The following is a 20,836-nucleotide window of genomic DNA, read 5'->3' as shown; positions in this document are numbered from 1 at the left end:
TTTAACATTTCATTGTCTTTATACACAAAATACGTCTCACATAAACTGCATATATTTGGATCTTCGTTGAAATCCAGTCTGTATGGTGTTTAGTACATTTACGTTTAATGACTTACTAATACAGTCGGTTTGAGACCTCTCGTGTTGCTGTTTACCAGTTGTCCCATGTCTTATTTCTTCCTTTTATTCTCCTTTCCTTTCAGATTAATTTTTTTTAATTTAATCTGTTTTGTTTTCCTCTTAGTTATGCCATTTTGTATTCTTCATTAGTAGTTCTCCTAGAGATTGCAATATATATCCTCTTACTACAATAAGGCAAATGCACATATTAGTACGTGGACAGTTTCACAGACACGTGAGAACCTCACAACAGTTAATTTCATTCATCCTCTTATCTCACTTTAAGCTACTATTTTATGTATTTCTCTCCTGCATATGTTATAAAACTCACAATAATTTGGCATTATTATTGCTTGAAACACAAAAATTATTTTGTATTTACCCAAATGTCTGTCCTTTATTGCACTGTTCATTGCTTAATGTATGTCCCTGCTTTCATCTGGGATAATTTTTCTTTGAGAGTGAAAAATTTCTTTTGGTATTTCTTATAGCGTGGTTATGCTGGCAATAAATCCTTTTGGCTATTATTTACTTGAAAATATCTCTACCTCCAATTTTGAAGATTTTTTTCAATAATTTCAATAATTCTAGGTTGGCAGTTTTTTCCTGCACTTTAAAGATGCCCTTCTGTTGTTCACTGGTTTCCATAGTTTCTGCTGAAAGACTGGCCTTTAGTCTTATTGTTGGTACTTTGATGTGTCTTCTTCTTCTGGCTGCTTTCAGAATTTTCTCTTTCTCTTTGATTTTGATGCATCCGGGTGTGGTGTTCTTTGCATTTATCCTGATTTGGGTTCCTCTGAGCTTCTTGAGTCTGCAAAGGATGTATTTAATTAATTTGGGAGAAATCCTCTGCCATTATGTCTGAATATTTCTTCTGCCCCTTTCTTCTCTCCTCTCCTGGGCCTCCAATTACATGTATTACGCTCTTGTTCTGTTATTTTTATTTTTTTCCCTTCTGTACTTTAGTTTTGATCTTGGCCTGTAATCAGCCTTAGCAATCCTGACTTCTTTTATGCTCAGACTCTGTTAAAACCATTGAGTTCTTAAATTCATGTTTCTTTCAGTTATCAATTGCTCATTTGATTCTTTTAAAATAGGTTACTCTTCTTTGTTGAAAACATCCATCTTTTCATCTACTTGTCCATCTTTTCCTCTGTTTTCTTTAACGTATTTATATTAGTTATTTCATACTCTTTATCTGCCAAGTCAGGCATTTGGATCATCTTTGGGTCAACTTCTATTACCTATTTTTTCTATTGATTACTGTCCCCTTTTCTCACCCTTTGTATGTCTCTCTTTGTTGTTGTTGTTTGTTGTTGTTGATCTTTCTGTATCTAAAACAACCAAGGTGAATGAAGTTTGTATTACTTTTTCCTAAGAGTGTTTGCCTTTTCTTTGTTAGGCAGATAATGTGAGGGTTTGATCATCTCAATCCAGTCAGGAATTGAGCTGAGCAGTAGCTAGGATGCAGGTTTGTTGGATTTAACCTGCTTTTCATCTCTTATGGCTGGGGGGAGACTCCAGTCACGTGTGTGTTGTCCTCCAGTGGGACTTACTCTGCTAAGTACCATGAGACTGCAGGAGAAATCATTAGGCCTTTCCAGCCTCCTATGCTGCCCAAGCCCTTAGCAATAATCCTGTGAGCCCATGTGGCTGTCAGCATCTCCACTGGACTCTCTTTTCTCCATGAGGTTCCCTCTGTTTTGTACAAACCAAAGCAAATTCCTTCAAGGAATAAAATGGTGGCTATCTCAGCTCACCCTGGAAGGACTTTATTCCTGACTGTAGTTTCAGTTCATCTGTTTCTCTTTGTTTTCCCTGCACTTTGATGTCTTTAATTTTTAGCTAATTTAATTTTTTTTGTTGTTTTGTATCCATTTTGTTTTTCCAGAAGTTGCAGTGGGTATGTAGGCCTGACACTACCTATTAGACTATAGGTTGAAAAGAAAGTCCACTGGCCATCCTAAGTTTTAATAATTGATTTAGACATAAACATTTGAAGAGAAGCCAGTTCATAGTTTGGTGATGACTTGTAATTGCAACCTAATTTCTCTGATTTATAATTTTTTTTTAATTGGAAAACAAGGCATTTTTTTCCTTAGATGCAGCTCTGTATTGTCGTTGTATATTAGGTTAATATCCGTTGGCTGTATTAATTTCAACCTTTGAGAAACCTGAGTTTCTAAAATCTGAACATCGGTTGTCAACTTCTACCTAGGAAAAGATGTACAGCTCAACTGCTCTGCCTTGCTGAATGAAAAGGATGTGATTTACTGGAACATCTGGAAAAAAAATGGAAAGGATCCTAATGTACACGAAGAGGAAGGGACAAGAATTAGGTATGAATATGTGATATATATAATACATATCATGATATACAAAAATCATATAGTTTCATATATATATGAGATAAAAACACCAGACTCCTGAATGGCTGACAGGATGCTTGAGATGAGTTTAACTCATAACTTACATATTTTATAATTCGCATACTCTAGGCTGACGCATTATGCAGAAATTTATTGCTGAGACCTAAATTAGAAAAAGAAGGTCAGGGCTTCCCTGGTGACGCAGTGGTTGAGAGTCCGCCTGCCGATGCAGGGGACGTGGGTTCGTGCCCCGGTCCGGGAAGATCCCACATGCCGTGGAGCGGCTGGGCCCGTGAGCCATGGCCGCTGAGCCTGCGTGTCTGGAGCCTGTGCTCCGCAGTGGGAGAGGTCACAACAGTGAGAGGCCCGCGTACCGCAAAAAAAAAAAAAAAAGAAAAAGAAGGTCAATGAGGCTTTTTAGCATCGCCTTACAGAAGTAGCTTTTGGTCAGTCAGGATCTGATGGGGGTGGGGACTTTACCTAAGCATCTTATAAAAGAGCGATTACCTAGGCCACTGTCATTTGAATTTTGAAAATTGTGTTAAATGCTTTGTTTTTACTAGTGTACCAGAGAAAAGACCAGGTCAGGAGCCTGGGACACGTGCAAGTTATTCTGGGCCCCTTGTGTGCAGTAGGCGTGCCTAGTTGTGTTGCCCATGTGTCACCGTGGGGCCCGCTGGGTATCCATAGGTGACAAAGCACGTCATCAGTTCCTTTCCCTGAGGACCCTGGGGGCAGCCCTGGACACAGGTAGGCCATCCGTCTATGGCTACCTGTCCAGATCTATGCCCTGTACCTGGCTTACACACACAGCTTTCTTTGTTCTGATTGTTGAAAAGAATTCATTATAAGATACTTGAGAATTACCAGAAATCACAAAGAGAGAAATAGCCCTCTGAAGACAGCTTTGTGTGTGTGGCAGGGGGAGTGGGGTGGGTGGATTTCTTTGCTGGGCGTGAGATATGCTGACACAGACACTGCTTCCAGCTCTTTAGAGATAGTTCAGAGCTTCTTTCTAGAACATTCCTTACAGGGATTATCTTTCTTAAAGGTGAGAAGTGAGGAATTTTCTCGAGTCCAGAAGGGTCCCCAAAGATTGTCAGATGCCAGTGATGACCCGAGAAAATACTAATTTAAATGACCAGTCTCCTGCCCTGTGACATCGTTGTTGGTCCATCGCCACTGATCGTAATTATGGCAGCACTCTCCTGTCAGAGTCCATTAATGGAAACTAGAAATACACGAAGAACAGCTAGAAAACGCAAACAGGGCAATGGTTAGATATAAATATCTAGGAGGCAGAGTTGGTGCAAAAATTTCCAAATGCCGTCTAGTTTAAATAGCCTATATTAAGGAATGGTTATACTTATTAAAACAAAACATGCTAAGCCTGTGGCCATTACAATGTTTCTGAATGGCTTTGGGTCATTACTGTCGTTATTAAGGTAACTGTACACTCAGGTTCTAGGGAGTAGTGGTCCGAAGGTGTCTGTCACCTTAGCTGCACTTGTGAGGTTTTTTTAATCCCCTCGCCCAGAGCCGGGAGCGTGATTAGTGCTCATGGAGTGTTGGCTCAGCTGGATTGCGTGGCTATCCTGCCACTTTATCTTGTCCTCAGTGTCTGTCCCCCACCGGATTCCTGCATTTCCTCCTTCTCATGATCCATTGTTAATCTCTGGAGGCACAGAAGACCAATTCACCAACCTTACTAGAAACGGAGCTTCAGCTAAACTAAGGGCTTAAGCGAGGCTAAACCTTTCTTTATACTGGGCGCATGAACTTATGTCATCTATTTTGGCCTCTCAGTGGGATTTTTTTTACTTTCTTTGTGGATTTTACATTGATGTTAGATGGCTGATATTTCGGGGTGGGTGACTTCTGTACAGATGTATGACTTCTCTTCTAAAATGCATTTGAGACAGTTAGAGGCTACAGTGGGTACCACATCCAGCTGCGGGGGGCCTGCCGGGTGAGCGACTACACCTGGGAGTGCTGGCTGACGGCGCACCTTCAGAGCCTGCCCCTAGCAGGAGGCAGGTGCCAAGAGCGTGTGCCCTGCATCAGGGACAGGGTGACTTGAGTCCTTTTAGTAGAGAAAGAGAGCTGGCCGCTCCTGGTGGCCTCCGGTCATGTTCTGACACTCACTGAGCAGCTTAATTGGCATTTCTTATGTGCTTGGGGGTGCCTGAGAATAGTGGTTTTAATTTATTTTAAATGCTGAACAAAAGAGGAGTGGTCGTTAGGACTGCTAGGACACACTTGATATGAATCTGCGTCTGTATTAACGATCCGCGGCATCGTCACAGCTGGTGGAGACTTCACAGTGGGAGGAATGCTGAGTCGTCAGGACAGGAGGAACGGGGGAAAACGCAGACACACCTGGGAGATATTGAGGGTTCAGTTCCAGACCACCACAGTAAAGCAAATATCACAATAAAGCAAGTCACGTGAATGTTTTGATTTCCCCATGCATATAAAAGTTATGTTTACACTATACTGTAGTCTATTAAGTGTGCAATAGCATTGCATCTTAAAAAATGATGTACATACCTTAATTAAAAATACTTTATTGCTAAAAAAAAATACTTTATTGCTAAAATAAATGCCCAAACCATTATGATAGTAACATCCAAGACCACTGATCACAGGTCCCCTTAACAAATATAACGATAATGAAAAAATGTGAAAGTTTGAGAATTACCAGAATGTGACACAGAAACATAAAGTGAGCAAATGCTGTTGGGAAAATGGCACCAAAAGACTTGCTTGAGACCCTGTTGCCACAAACATTCAATTTGTAAAAAGTGCAGTTTCTGCGAAGCATAATAAAGCAAAACTCAGTACAGTGAAGTGTGCCTGTAATTGAGAGAGAGAATATTTTCTTGTGTTTTCAACTGAGCATCGTTACCTCCCAGGCATTTTAATTTTAGGCAGTTTGCAGCGCCGTCCCCAGATGGTCTCAGGAGGGCTGAGACCCCCGGGGAGCAGGAGGCTCCCACCTGAAGAGAACCCACCAGAAGGGGACTGTTCCCTGGAGTCCACAGAGCCGTGTCTTTGTGCAGATGTATTTGCACATACAAATTCCTCTTTCGTGGGTAACGTGTTGGCAATGACACAAAGCCTATTGCTAAACGATTTTCCTCTCTTACAGGACTTCAGAAGGCAAATGGCTAGCTTCAAAAATACTGAGAATTGAGACTGTTAATGAAAACAATCTGAACTTTTCATATAATTGCACTGCAGCCAGCGAGGGAGGCATAGACACCAAAAGCTTCATCTTATTGAAAAAAGGTGTGAGAAATTTTATCTTTGGCAGTTTGTGGAAACCTAGAATGTAGCAGCTGAGAGACCTGTCGTCGCTCATCACTTTCTCATCTTACACACCAGGAACCAAGCTCCTGAGAGGTGAAGGGTTTGCCCTGTGTCACAGGCGTTCAGTGGCAGAGCTGGTGCTCAGCCCTTGCTGCAATCCCCTGTACCCTGATTCCAAGCAGAGAATGAAAACCTCAAGCGTATTCTTCTGCTCTCAAACATATTCCAATCCTGTGTAGCAACCAGGGGCCCAGAGCGGGGAGGTAGGTAGAGCTCAGGGTTGGTGAGTCACAGGGGAGGTGGTCCGGGCAGCTCTGGCACACTCTGAACAACAGGAGGAAAGTTTGCTGCTCCGTGTAGGATGAGACCAGTGGTCCAGGAGTAATTGCTGCCTCCACCCTACCTTAGCTGGGCCCTGGGCACAGGGGCCCTTGGGTGTGGTCTTTCGTTCAACAAAGACTCACTTAGGCTTCCCTCTCTTGGGATAGTCCCTGGACTTGGCAAGTGGACAGTTAGTTGATGGCTCTGATCACTGGACTCAGAGTTTTTCAGTGCCCACCTGATGGAGGGCATCCTCCACCGAAACAGTCCAACCGAGGGCCACAGACTCAGGAACTGCTCAGAAGTAGTTCTGTAAACTGTCCTAGATCAATGCGTGGCTGTGCTCTCTCTGCCATAGATGTTTCTACCCTGATCATTTTTTCCTTCTGCTGGGCTCACAAATGCTGTGTGGGGAATAGGGTCTTTGACTCCACCATTATCCCTGGAGGAGTGTGTGGGCCAACGTGAGAGTGGTATTTGTGCGGCACAGTCATAGATATGTAAGCCTTTCAGAGATGCAGGAACCCCAGGGGCTGGCTTTATTCAGAGTTCACTTACCAAGCAACGATGGTTGCTTACTTACATCCTAATAATTAATTTTACCGGAAAGATAATCCCTCAAATTGTGTCACGATGGCAAGAGTTTTATGTATGCTTACTCTTTTTGACCTAGAAACCCCACCTCCATTAGAATCTACTCTAGGGAAATAATCAGAAACATAGACAAGGATTTATGCCTGTGTTCATTGCAGCATTCTGTATATTTATGAAAAATTGCAGTCGATCTAAATACTGAGATAATATGAATTATAATTTTAAAGACCTAGAGAAATGCTCCTAATATAATGTTAAGAAATAAAGCGTGACCACCAGATGATTCCAACTAAGTAAATGTTTTCAGGGAAAAAACAAAACCTGGAAGGAAATGTACTAGCCTGTTGGCGGTGGCCGTTGCCACACTGTGGGATGGTTATTAAGTAATTATTCTATCCTTTATACTCCTCTGTGTTATCTCATGTTGTCCACAATGAACGTAAACTGAATCAATCTAGGAAACGTAACTTTTTTCTCAAAGGACACTTTCATATGAAAATATACAAAAATTCTCAGAGCTGAGTGCCAGGCACTGTGTCAACTACTTATGCGTAATATTTAACCCTCCTCCAAAACAGCAACCCTGTAAGTGAAGGAGAAAATATCACTAGCTTGATAGCTGTATTATGTGTACAGATGAAATACTAAGAGTTTAGGGCATCAGTGACTTTCCCTAGGATACAAAGTAGATGATGGAGCCAGGCTGGAGCCCACACAGACTCAGCTCAGTGCTTGCTCTCTCAAGGTTCTGCGCCTCCATCTATGTTCCCAAGCCTCTAGCTGAGGTTTCGGCGTGGGTCCCTCTGAATCTCATCCTAGTGTCTTATCATCCTAGAGATCCAGCTTCCAAAAGTGTGGACAGACTACATCGTAATGCTTTCAGTTCACGTCTCTGAATACCCTTGTACACATTTTTATGGAGCAGAGAGGTCACCACTGGAGACTAGAGGCAGGACTGCAGAGTAACTCAATGGAATGTGTTGGGTAGACAAGTAGATTTGTGTTAAAGGTGAAAGCTGGCCACCACAGAGTGATGGCAAAAGATGCTGGTGAAATTTCTCTAGTTTTTCCCATTTTCTTTTTCTTTCTAGAAGACCCAGTTGACATCCCCGGCCACATCTTCACTAGAGGAATGATCGTAGCTGCTTTGATCTCAGTGGTCATTGTGTGCCTAGTGACCGTGTGTGCCATTTATAGAGTTGACTTGGTTCTATTTTATAGACATTTCTTGGGAAGAGATGAAACCTTAACAGGTAACGAATGTTGTCATGCTGGGATTTCTTATTTTACAGTTTTATTAAGAAGCTATATAAATAAACATCAATCTTCACCTCATTTTGATTATATTGTAGACATATTGGCGGTAGAAGTTTTCCATAAGAAAAATTGATCTGAACAAAGCGTCTGTTATGAATGTTGTCTGGGCCACTTTTTCTTGTGCTTATCTGTTGCTAAAAGTTGTTCTCTAATTGTTTCATGCATGTGTGTCATGTCCTTCTAAATACCCTGTGAGATGGTTAGGCCCAGGGACTGTGTGTCTGAATGTCATTGCTCACACGCCATCTGGTGCCTTCACAAAGTTCACACTCAATAAAGGTCATTTAAATTGAATTGAATTGGGAATGCCCTGGCTGTCCAGTGCTTAAGACTCTTGTGCTTCCAGTGCAGGGGCACGGGTTCAATCCCTGGTCAGGGAACAAAGATCCCATGTGCCATGTGGCAAGGCCAGAAAAATAAAGAATTGTATTATGGTTCATTATTTTAACCTGGCAAAGGAGGCTGCATGATGTACTTGTAAGAACCTTGAAGTGCACACCAAATGACCTGAGTTCCAGTCCCCTAGATCTGTCACTTTTTATCTACTCCAGCTTCTATCTGGTGACTGTCTCAGTTTCTCTACTTTTGCAGGTGACTAGAAGTCCTCAAGATTCAAGATAGCTACCAAATTTTAAAAAATAAATCTAATCCATTGCACTTGCTTTTGTTTCCGTGTGTGTGTGTGTGTGTGTGTGTGTGTGTGTGTAGGACATACATAGTTCAAACACCAAAAGTCTTAGAAATTATACATGTATACTTGTCCCGTGCCTGTTTCCCACCCCATCCCACATTGATGTACATCCAAACCAATATGAATAGAGAATCTTATTTCACTCCTGTTTAAAAGACAAATCTTGGCATGCTATGTGCCCTATTCTGAACTTTGCTGTACTATACCTTGGATACCCTTCCCTATTAGTTTATAAAATCTCTCATTTTTTAGGGTTGCACAGTGTTTTATTTCTGTGGATGTATTATTGTTTATTTAGTCACCGTGTGATGGACGTTTGGGTTGCTTAAGACCTTTTGTTACTACAGAAATGACGTGGTGGATAACTTTTGTACAGTTATTGTTTCACATGTGTGCAGTGTAACTGAAGGAAAAATTCCCTAAAGTGGAATTACTAGAAGTGCAGAGGTGGATATAGTTGTTATTTTGATTGATATTACCAATTTGGGCTCCATATTTCTCTACTGCCTACCACCTTCAAAGGACAGGAGTACATTTTTTTCTCATAGCCTTACCCACAACCTTTTGGATATTTGCCGATCTGATAGATAATATCTGAGGGGTATCGAAGTGTAGTTTTCACTTGCATTTTGCTTACTGTGCAAAAGTATGAGCCGCTTCTCATGTGTTTAAAACCCATTTGTACTTCCTTTTTCAAAGTACCCATTCATATTCTTTGCCCATGCTTCTACTGGGTTGTTGACTTTTTTTTTTTGCTAGCTTATTTTTAGCAGCTATTTACATTTTAGGGAGGTTAGCCTATTGTCTATAATATAAAATGCAAATATTATTCCCAGGTTTTTGACAGTGGTGTGCTTTTGACTTTCTTGATAGTGGTGTGCTACATGGAAGACTTTTTAATGTGCAGGCATACCTTGAAGATACTGCGGGTTCAGTTTCAGACCACTGCATAAAGCTAATATCGCAATAAAGTTAGTAACACGAATTTTTTGGTTTCCCAGTGCATATAAAAAATATGTTTACACCATAGGGTAGTGTATCAAGTGTAAAATAGAATTATGCCTAAAAAACTATGTATATACCATAACTTAAAAATACTTTGTTGCTAAAAATTGCTAGACATTATTTGAACCTTCAGGAAGTCATAATCTTTTTGTTGGGTCTTTGTTCGAGGGTCTGGCCTCGATGTTGATGGCTACTGACTGATCAGGGTGGTGGCCTCTGAAGGTTGGAGTGGCTGTGGGGATTTTTAAAAGTAAGACAACAGTGAAATTTGCTGCATTGATTGACTCTTCCTTTCACAAATGATTTCTCTGTAGCATGGGATGCTGTTTGATAGCATTTTTCCCATGGTAGACCTTCTTCCAAAACTGGAGTCAGTCCTCTCAAACCCTGCCGCTGCTTTATCAACTAACTTTATGTAGTATTCTGAGTCCTTTGTTGTCAGGTCAACAATCTTCACAGTATCTTCACCAGGAGTAGATTCCATCTCAGGAAAACATTTTCTTTGCTCATCCGTTGAAAGTTTCATCGTGCAATTAAGTCACATCTTCAGGCTCCACTTCTAATTCTAGTTCTCTTGCTGTTTCCATCATGGCTACAGTTACCTCTCCCATGAAGTATTGAACCCCTCAAAGTCATAAAGTAATTTTCATATTTTTCCTTTGAGTTTTTATAGGTTTATTATTCACATTTACAACTTCTAATTTACTAATATAAAAATAACGAAGTTAATTCACTTTGCTTTGAGCTAAATTTGTCATTAAGTTATAGAATTATTTGTCTTCTATGAAAAATATTTTATTCTTTTATTTAAGAGCTTCATTGAGGTATGATCAATACACAACGAACTACACATATTTAATGCACACTGTTCGATGCATTTAGAGGTGAGGATGCTATATTTAACTCTTCTTTTTCAATGATTCTGTTCCCATTTTTCAGAACTTTTGCTCAAATTTGTACTTAAATAAACCCTTATTTTCACACTAATTAAAAGAGTCAACCTTATCTCCTAGATGGGAAAACATACGATGCTTTTGTGTCTTACCTAAAAGAATGTCGGCCCGAGAACGGAGAGGAGCACACCTTTGCTGTGGAGATTTTGCCCAGGGTGTTGGAGAAGCGTTTTGGGTATAAGTTGTGCATATTTGAACGGGATGTGGTGCCTGGAAGAGGTAAGAAAGGAAATATCAGGTAGAAAACTAGTGGAGTTTTCATCTTTAACTTCATCTTTACTTTTAGAAGATGAAGAGCTTAGCCTTACAGAAGGCTATTCTGCTTGCTTAAAAACAAACAAATGAAGTAGTCCTCTAAACCAGAAATAACCAGCTAAATCAATACAAGCAGTAGTGAGAAGATGAGAAGATTGCACTGTTTCCAAAAATGGCCTCTTGGGGACCTGGTCTCTTCACTTGGCTTCACAGTTCTCTGAGTCTTTGGAGAAAGGAAGTGGGCATTCCATTCTCAGAAGCAGGTCCAGAATCATTATCATGAGGCATTTATCTAGAAATACCCCACAGTAAGAATACCTCTTTTGATGATATTTTGTACAGCAGAACCAGTTCTTAATTTAATATGTGATCCTTTGGACTATAAAACAGGTTAATTCTTACCAGAAAATGTTTCTTCTTTATCGCGTTAACATTGCTGAGAAAATTGAAGTAGAAATTAGGACTGATGGCAAAGGATGAATAAAAGGAGATTGGTGGTTCCTAGAATAATTTAGTTGTGAAATTTTATTTTTTAATTAATATGTGAATACAAATGTCTATAACACATATATTGAAGTATATTACAGTCAAAATCAAAGAAATTTAGTAACATTTCCATGTTTTCTCTGAAAGTCCTCCAGAGCTTGGAAGTCTTCCAGAGATTTGGAATCTGGTGTCAAATTATGTTGGATGCTGACGCATCACAGATGATGCAATACAGATGTCTTCATAGTTACCATCACTCATTCATTCATCCAACATTTACTGAGCACCATCCTTGTGCCAAATTCTAAGCTGGGCATTTAGGACAGAGTAGGAAATAAGAAACAGTTGTGGTTTTTTTTTTTTTCCTCCTGGGTTACAAATTAAGAAGGGAAAATATTACAAATCAGAAATAGAGAATACTTTTTAGTAATAGATAACTTCTCAAAAGGAATAATATGCCAAATTGTCAGATGCATTCAACACTGTGATATTTTTGTGCATCACTCTTTGTATCTAAGAAGACATTCTGTCACGTACAAAGTATTTCTGCTTGACTTTACATCGATTACATCGATTTTATTATATTGGGGTTGTCCCAAAAGTTCATTTGGGTTTCTCCAGAAGATGTTACAGAAAAAGCCAAAAGAACTTTTGGGCCAACCCAATATTTCCATTATTTTTCTAGGAGTCATTTTAAAAACAGATTTCTTCTTAGTTTTTAAATAAAAATAAAGAATGTTTGTATATTTGATATGATTAGTTTTGGCTAAGAACTCTATCTGAGGAGGGCTAGAGGTCTAGAACAGAGGTTGGCAGTCTTCCATCCACAGGTCAGGTCCTGCCTGCCACTCTTATTGAAACATCTCTACACATATGTTCATGTGTGGTCTGTGGCTGCTTTTGAGTTACAACAGCAGAGTTGAGTAGCTGTGACAAAAACTGTATGACAAAGGCTAAAATATTTACCACCTGGCCCCTTTACAGGAAAAAATTTAGCAACCTGTGGTCTAGAATAATGGCAGGATTTTGTAAAAAAATTTTTAATTCAAATTTTACCATGTTCCACCATCCATGTAAAGAGGCAAGATAGTGGAATGTTTAGGAACATACACTCCAGAACCAGACCACTTGGGTTCAGATTCTGGTTCTGCCATTTACTAGCCACGTGACTCTGGGCAAGTTACTTAACCACTCTGCTTTGGCTTCTTCATCTGTAAAATGGGGGTGATCACAATACTTTCTTCATAGGGTCATTATGATGATTAAATGAGTTAATATACATAAAATATTTAGAAGAAGGTATGGCACAGAAAAAGTGCCAAGTAGGTATTCATTATATCATTGTGTAGATGATTGCTTTTTTAATAGGCATATAAAGTTGAGAATTAATGGTTTATCTCAAAGAAAAACTTACTAGTGAATTTGAGTTAATACAAAATAGGACTGTGCAAAATTTTTTTGTTGTTGTTGTTTTTTGCGGTACACGGGCCTCTCACTGCTGTGGCCTCTTCCGTTGCGGAGCAGAGGCTCCGGACGCGCAGGCTCAGCGGCCATGGCTCACGGGCCCAGCCGCTCTGCGGCACGTGGGATCTTCCCGGACCGGGGCACGAACCCGCATCCCCTGCATCGGCAGGCGGACTCTCAACCACTGTGCCACCAGGGAAGCCCTGTGCAAAATGATTTTAATCTCATGCCCACCCTTTCAGTTTTCTTAATCTGCCACTTCTCGTATTTTCAGCCGTTGTCGATGAAATCCATTCATTGATAGAGAAAAGCCGAAGACTGATAATTGTCCTGAGTAAAAGTTATATGTCTAATGAAGTCAGGTATGAACTTGAAAGTGGACTCCATGAAGCACTAGTGGAAAGGAAAATTAAAATCATCTTAATTGAATTTACACCAGTCGGTGACTTATTCTTGCCTCAATCACTGAAGCTTTTGAAATCCCACAGAGTTCTGAAGTGGCAGGCCGATAAATCTCTGTCTTATAACTCAAGGTTCTGGAAGAATCTTCTTTATCTGATGCCCGCAAAAGCAGTCAAACCATATAGAGAAGAAGCAGAAGTCTTGCCTGTTTTTTCGCAGCCCTGATCTTCAGAAAAGCTGAGCAGAAGAAAGAACTCTTGACACTCTGGGGACTGAGTGTATGAGCCTGTTGATAATGAAGGGCATTATTCAAATATTTAACTCTACTCTGTGAATGTCCTAGTCACAGTCTGAAGATGAAACTTGTCATTAGGTTGCCGGGGATAAGACTAAACATTGAGCTATAGTCGTGGGCTCTCAGAAGACCCTGGAATTCAACAGAAATGGGTCTCTTGTTTCTCCCTCTTCCATAACTGGATGCAGGCACTCTGCTCAATCCCATTCAGCAACTGTGAGACTGCACACGGTGCAGAATAATTTATGCCTTAAAATAAGGGCACGTCTTTAAGAGATTTTTTAATGCTAACAATTGAACTGAAGGATTTTAAGTTCACAAAGTGGCATTTCTCTATGAGCCAGTAGGTGACACAGGAACTGGAATGGTGCCTTCACGAACCCACAATAGCTTCCTACCTCTAAACACCTCTGACAGTGCCTGGGATGCGGGGTGCAGGGTGGGGCTCTGGGAGAACCGACAGGGCTGTGAGCAGAGCAGGGAGCGAGGTGTGAGCTGCTGTAACAGGGCCTCAGCCTCAGAGCACGTGCATTAATGTATCCTGGCTACAGCTGTAGGCCTACAGTTCTTGAAACCCCACTAAGATGCTGCAGAGGGCTTGCTTAATTGGACCTATTTGTGGGAACTTCTTAAAAAGAACTCAAAACAACTTTTTAATCTTTCATGCCAGACACAAGTTTTAATTCAAATAATTTTCTGGGTCTTTCCAAAAAATGGTCTAAAACATTTGTTGATTCTGCATAAAGGTTTAGACACAGGATGGGTGCCAGATCAGATGAGTTATTCAACAGCCAAAAAAGGATGGTTACTTGCTTGATTTTTAAAAGGCGACAGATTTTAAATGCCCTTTGGGTGGAGGCAGCATGGCAGCCAAGACACTTGAGCTCAAATCCCGGGTTTACCACTTCCTCTGTGATCTCCGGAAACTCTTCTAACTCATCTGTGATGCAGTTTCCTCATCTGTAACATTAGAATTTATAAGAACTGTACAGGGGGACTAAGTGAATAAATACAAATGAAGCTCTTACAACAGTTCTTGACACAAACTTAACGCTCAATAAGTGTTGGTATTGCTACGTTTGTTATTATTATTAGTTATCACCTAGGTCAGTTATTTAGCCGTGGAAAGAGAACAAGATCTGGAAAGGAAGGCAGTTTTGACTTGAGGCGATTCATTCTTACAGAGAGGCATAGAGGAGCAGCACATCAGCATATCTGCATTGGACGTCTGCAACTTTTCACATTGGAAGACATATATCTGTCTCCTTAGTACTGGGCCTTCTTGACGGCCTCAGAGGTCTGTTCATGAAAGTCACTGAGTGAGTGATAAATAGCGTGCAGCCTTACAGAGAAAGGAAAGAGCTGGGTAAGTTTGGAAGGCTGGTTAGAAGATATGGGTGTGGCATGAATGTTCCAGAAAAATTTAAAGCAGAGACTGTTTAAAACAGCTGTGGTACTACTCTATATAAAGTAGATAATCAACAAGGACCTACCGTATAGCACAGGGAACTCTACTGAATGTTCTGTAATAACCTATATGGGAAAAGGGTCTAAAAAAGAACAGATCAGGTGAATCACTTTGCTGTACACCTGAAACTAACAGAACATTGTAAATCAACTATACTCCAATATAAAATAAAAAAAAATAAAATCAGGCAACTTAAATAATAAAACAGCTGTGGTAGATACTACTGAAAATCAAAGAAAAATGAGATTTTCATCAGATTTTCAGTATAAGAAAGTGGTCTAATTTTTGTAGCACTTAAAATTTTGCGTGCTAGTTGGATGGCTAAAAAAAGTAAAGGAATTTAATTACTAAGAAGATTTATATGTGAAAATATATGGTCGTGAGAAATTTTATTGCTATCATCATAGTCTCTAATAGAATGATCTGCTTTTCTTTTTTATTATGTATGATTTAAATACATTAAATGTATTTTGTATTAAATATGTTAAATGTATACAGTAAATATATGCTTTAAAATACATTAATGAACCATTGGTCTCGTGCCTTTATTTTTGAAAAATCTCGACATCTTTTTCACTTAGTTTAAAATTTCAGGGGCTTCCCTGGTGGCACAGTGGTTGGGAGTCCGCCTGCTGATGCAGGGGACACGGGTTCGTGCCCCGGTCCGGGAAGATCCCACATGCCGCGGAGTGGCCGGGCCCATGAGCCATGGCCACTGGGCCTGCGCGTCTGGAGCCTGTGCTCCGCAACGGGAGAGGCCACAACGGTGAGAGGCCCGCGTACCGCAAAAAAAAAAAAAAAAAAAAAATTCAATCCCTCAGTCTCAACATAGATTCCCACCTTTTAAAATAAGATATGGGTCATTCAAAATGAATGCTTAGATCTATCTTTTCTTATGTCAAATTACTTTGTACCTGCCTTCTTTAAAATCCATCCAGGAGCAAAAGAAGAATTCCATTCCCTCTCACAAGGCCACCCAATATCCAGCACAAATATTAGGTCTTCACGTGCCGGTTAACTCATGTGCATATTTTAAAATTTAAATGCCAAGCATTTCCAATCAGGACCAGTACCTAACTTTTATTGATAGAATAATGTCATTCTCTTCTGTGACTTCAAAAGTCCTTACACTGTGGAGTCCATTTCAGAGAATCAGTGAACAACCAGCTGTCTAAGATGTATAAAGAAACAACCCATGTATGTCTATTATATGCTGGAAACATTTATTAAATTCGAGTTATACTCTCGTAAAGCAGAGAGAGACCTTATTACCCACATATTCTAAACCCAGGAACCTGAGACATGGTCTGTCCAGGGACTTGACCTGGGTATGCAATTAGCTAGTGTGACCAGGCCGGGGCAGAGAGGGATACCGTCTCCTCTCTGGAATTGCCTGTTGCAGGGAGACCAGGTAAGTTGTGGGAGGCTGTAGGCACTTTCCTGGGGAGGCACCTTGTACTAGGAGGGTCTAGAACAGTCTTGCAGAGAGGAAGCAGGGCTGCTTAGGACTGGCTCTCAGGAGGTTAAAAGAGTACGAGGGCTCTTCTAGGCTACTAGGGTAAGGATGGAGGGAGAATAGCACTCAAATCCTCCACAGGATGGAAGTGTACACGTGACTGTGGCATCTGCTGAGGTAGGGGGAGTTAAGAGCCCTGAGAGGTACTAGGAGCTCATCCTGAGTTGATGCTGAGTGGTTGACCAGCTGGCTGCGGAGGAGTGTCAGCAAGGCTCAGAGTGGGTGCACCTCCTTGCAGCCATCAACATGCTTGTCTGAACTGGGGACACGGGCAAAACCGAGTTGAATCAAAGCTTTAAATACTCAGAGGAAATAGCTCATCAACCTGGCACGAGTGCACCTCTGAGGGAGGAGAGCTGGGGTTTGGGGGAAGCCATCTTTCTGAGCAGAAGCTACTCTGAGAAACGGGGTCAGGGCCAAGAAGTTGTGGCCAGGCCACGACTCTAACAGGAAACGGGCTGTGTGCGCTGTGGGCAGGACACTGAGTGCTTCAGCCCCACCTGCGCGCCGCACTGATAGCGATCGCAGAGTCCAGCCTGGGAGTGCTGAGACCAATGCCTACTTTTCTGTGAGAGGCTTGTGAAAACCAGCTTTCATCTCTTTGCAGCCTACCTTGTGGTTGCACATACCATCCGGGGAACATGATACCCCATTTAAACAATTGCTACAACTCGATGTGCAAGTTTAGTCATTCATGGTGGCCATATTAAAATCGACTTTCAAATTGGGTTTCAGGAGTCCCAGGTCTCTTCAGAGGTGCCTTAGCGACCATCCCGGGCAGTGGGCGCATGTGTGCCTGGTCCCAGCCCTCTCCCCACCTCCCATTCCTTCCAAATATCAGTACTTCAACAGGAGTAGCACTGCTCTTACCCATTTTTATGTTGAGATTCCACATAACAATTTTATTTGGCAAAATCAAACACCTCTGAATAGGCCATGGTTTAGATGTAATGAACGTAATCCTCCCTGGCTAGTTTAAACAGAAATGGTTATAGAATTGTTCAGAAAGGGGAAGAAATAGACTCTAGTCTATTCTTCCAAGGATATAGTCCAAAGTCACCCAGAAAAACACTGGGCTGCCAAGAGCTGCTGATCCTGCCACAGACAGGAAGAAATCTCTGGAATCATGAAGATTCTGTTGCAGATGTCAGCTCAGACCATCCTGCAGGCTAGCTGTGGAGCTGCTGAGAGCTAAAAAAACCAACTGCTTCTGTTCACCCAACTGAGTCCACCAGCAGCAACTTAGTTATTCATTTGCTTTATCCCACAATATACACAATAGCCTCAGAAGGATGATGATACGAACAACGCCATCAATATTTTGTTGACTAAAAACAGTTCAAGATTTTGGGGGGACTGTTTTATGCCTTGAGAACCTCCCATTAGAATGTAAAGTCAAGTCGGTGTGTCCTAAAGTCATGTGAAATGATTCCTCTTGACGTAGTTTTGCTGACTCAGTATACAGTTAGATTTATTTCTTTTATTGTGCTTTTTTAGGAATTGCTGCTTAAATTGTATTTTGTTTTATAATAATGCAAAATATTTACATCCTTCTAAGAGCAAATCTGCAAAATAAGGTATATGCAGAGAAGTCCATCTTCTACCCTTCTTGTTCTCCCCTTCCCCACAGGTAAACCTTTCTAAAAGTGATGTTGATTTACCCTTCTGTTTTGTAATATAATTAAATAGGCATACATATTTAATCTCCCCACGTCTTACAGATAAATTGTAGTGTATTAACTACAATTTTTCCACATTGCTTTTCCCACTCAATATATTCCAGAGATCACTCCCTAACTGTATATGGAGCTGTTTCTCATTCTTAGAGTTACGTGGTACACCATTGTGTGGCTTGGTTATACTATAGTTTATACAGCCAATCTCAGATGTTTCCAGTCTTCTGCTATTACAGATTATGTTGTAAAGAATTATGTTGTCTTATGCATGCATCTTTTTTATCTTTCTTTCTTTTTGGCCACGCTGCGGGCATGTGGGATCTTATTTCCCTGACCAGTGATCAAACCTGTGCTCCCTGCAATGGAAGTGTAGAGTCTTAACCACTGGAGTGCCAGGGAAGTCCCCTTATGCATGCATCTTTTCACATTTTTCAAGATTATTTTGGGGATAGATTCCAAATGTAGAATACATGGGTCAGAGGGCAATGTACATGTAATTTTGCTGGATATTGCCATATTCCTTTTCGTAGGGGTAAAGTAATATCATTTTCCATTCCCATCAGCAATGTAAGGAGCTCTAGCCCCTTAGCTTTTGTCAATTTTACTGTAGCGATGTTGATCTTTTTCATCCCTGTTGTTGAAAGGTCTTTACATATTAGAACTAAGACATTGTGATGTAAGTTGCAAATATTTTTCTTTCCCACTTTGTCCCTTGTGTTTTTAACTTTGCTTTTGATATTTACCCATTCCCTGATTATAGAGGAATTCACCCATATTTCCAATACTCATAGAGATTAATTTTTAAAATTTAACTCTTCAATCCATTTGGAATTTGTACTGGTGTGCAGTGCAAGGAATGAATCCATTGAATCATTTTTCAGATGACAGTCCATTTACCACAATACTACGTTTTTACTTTTACCCACTGATTTGAGATGCCCCTTCTAACTTATACTCAATTTCCATTTCCTATTAGATCTATTTCTGGACTATCTAGTCTATTCTATTGGTCAACTTGCTATTCATGTGATAATACCACACTGTTTCAGTTGCAGAGACTTTAAAACATATTTTAATATCTTGTAGGGGCTATGTCCCTAACCTCACCCCAAAGCTCCTATTTTTCAGTGATTTCCGGACTTTTCATGCATGTTTTTTTCTTCCAAATGAACTTTATAATTAGTATGCTTAACTCCAGGAAAAAAAAAAAAACTGATGACATTTTATTGAGTTCACATTAAAGTTTTAAATTAATATAGGGAGGATCAACTTATTTTTGAGATTGCGTCTTCCTAGCCAAGAACATAGGATGTCTCTCCATTTGTTCAAATATGCATTTGGTTCATTCAGGATTGTTTTATAGTTTTACTCATAGAGATTTTGGATATTTCATGTTAAGTGTGGACTATTTTGCTATCAAAATGGTGTCTTCTCTTTGGTGATCTTCTAATTTGTTTTTACATATATACACTAAGGCAATTGAAATATCTCAAAATTGAAGGACATGAGTTTCTAGATTGAAAGGGCTACCAATTTCCCAGCAAAACAGAGAATCACTTCCAAACTTGGAAGGAAAAGTGATGTGCTCCCTGCAGTCTTATACTCAAACAATTATTCTCCAATATGAGGACAAAATAGAGATTTTCAGACACGTAAGCCCTCAAGATATTTACTTCCCATGTACCTTGTGTCTGAGGTCTACTGGAAGAGGTTCTTCTCCAAAAAAGAGAACATCCTCTAAGAAGGCTCAGAAATAAGGGATCCAACTTAGGAGAGTGGTAAAAAGTTTCTCCAGGCTGACGGTAAATGGAAATCCCAGGATGACAATTGAGAGCAAGTTCCAGATAGACCGTTTTCAGGATGAAGACAGATTTCCCAGTGTGGTTAACACATTGAGAGGTCATTTACATTTCTGGTGGAAAGTTGAGGAATGTGTTAATGATAAATATAGAGAAATTTAATCAAATGAAGAAAAATAATTATTAGCTTCTAGTGAAACAAAAGTTGGTACGAAAAGAGATGTAGTCAAATAGCATTATATGGCTCAGCCATAAATAGTATTTACCTGTAACAATGGTGTAAATATTCAACATTTATTTAACTAAAATTATGGTATAACTATATTTGGAGGCAGGATAGGAGGGAAAATGTGTTTGTGGTAGTGGTGGTGTTGGGGAGTAAATCACACCTTTCATTGTTAGGAAGTCAACAGATTATATCTAAAACTTTGTTCAAAGTCAAGGTTCTTAGAAAGGCAGGCTATGCTTTGCTTTCTCATTAATCCCTGGTCCATTTGCTGCAATATCTCCCATACTCTGCAGTCCAGGACGTCTGCAGGCTCTGGATCCCCAGCTCTAATGGAAACTCTTCAACCTCACTTGACTTCTGTGTTGTAGTCAACACTAGTCACTCCAGTTTTCTTCTGAAACCTCCTTGGATTTGTGAAAAGATTCCCTCCTGGTTTTCATAGCCCCATTTTCATATTCCCTTTTCATACTGTTTGGTGGTTTCTCTTCCTCTGTTCCATGCCACCCCTCCCTTAAAATTTTCCAGGGTCCCTTTCTGGAATCTTCTTTCCTTCTCATGCCGCAT

General features: G+C 40.4%; 1 protein-coding gene across 8 annotated transcripts in view; it reads left to right on the top strand.

The window, feature by feature from the left end:
• IL18R1 (interleukin 18 receptor 1) overlaps positions 1–15,585 on the top strand; it is a 39,712-nt gene extending 24,127 nt beyond the window's left edge. For 6 of the 8 annotated variants that reach the window (XM_033401701.2, XM_033401698.2, XM_033401695.2 and 3 more), the window contains 5 exons: positions 2,339–2,459; positions 5,641–5,780; positions 7,808–7,969; positions 10,743–10,901; positions 13,162–15,585. In XM_033401701.2, coding sequence (XP_033257592.1) covers positions 2,339–2,459; positions 5,641–5,780; positions 7,808–7,969; positions 10,743–10,901; positions 13,162–13,514 — 935 coding nt within the window. In that variant the 3' untranslated portion in view covers positions 13,515–15,585. The remainder of the gene's footprint in view (positions 1–2,338; positions 2,460–5,640; positions 5,781–7,807; positions 7,970–10,742; positions 10,902–13,161) is intronic. The other 2 variants (XM_033401699.2, XM_033401697.2) reach the window with 1 other exon arrangement.
• The last annotated feature ends 5,251 nt before the right edge of the window (positions 15,586–20,836 follow it).

This window comes from Orcinus orca, chromosome 13 (genome assembly GCF_937001465.1).
Source record: "Orcinus orca chromosome 13, mOrcOrc1.1, whole genome shotgun sequence".
Lineage (NCBI taxonomy): Eukaryota > Metazoa > Chordata > Mammalia > Artiodactyla > Delphinidae > Orcinus > Orcinus orca.
Note: the sequence above shows the minus strand (reverse complement) of the source record. Positions and strands in the feature narration are given on the sequence as shown.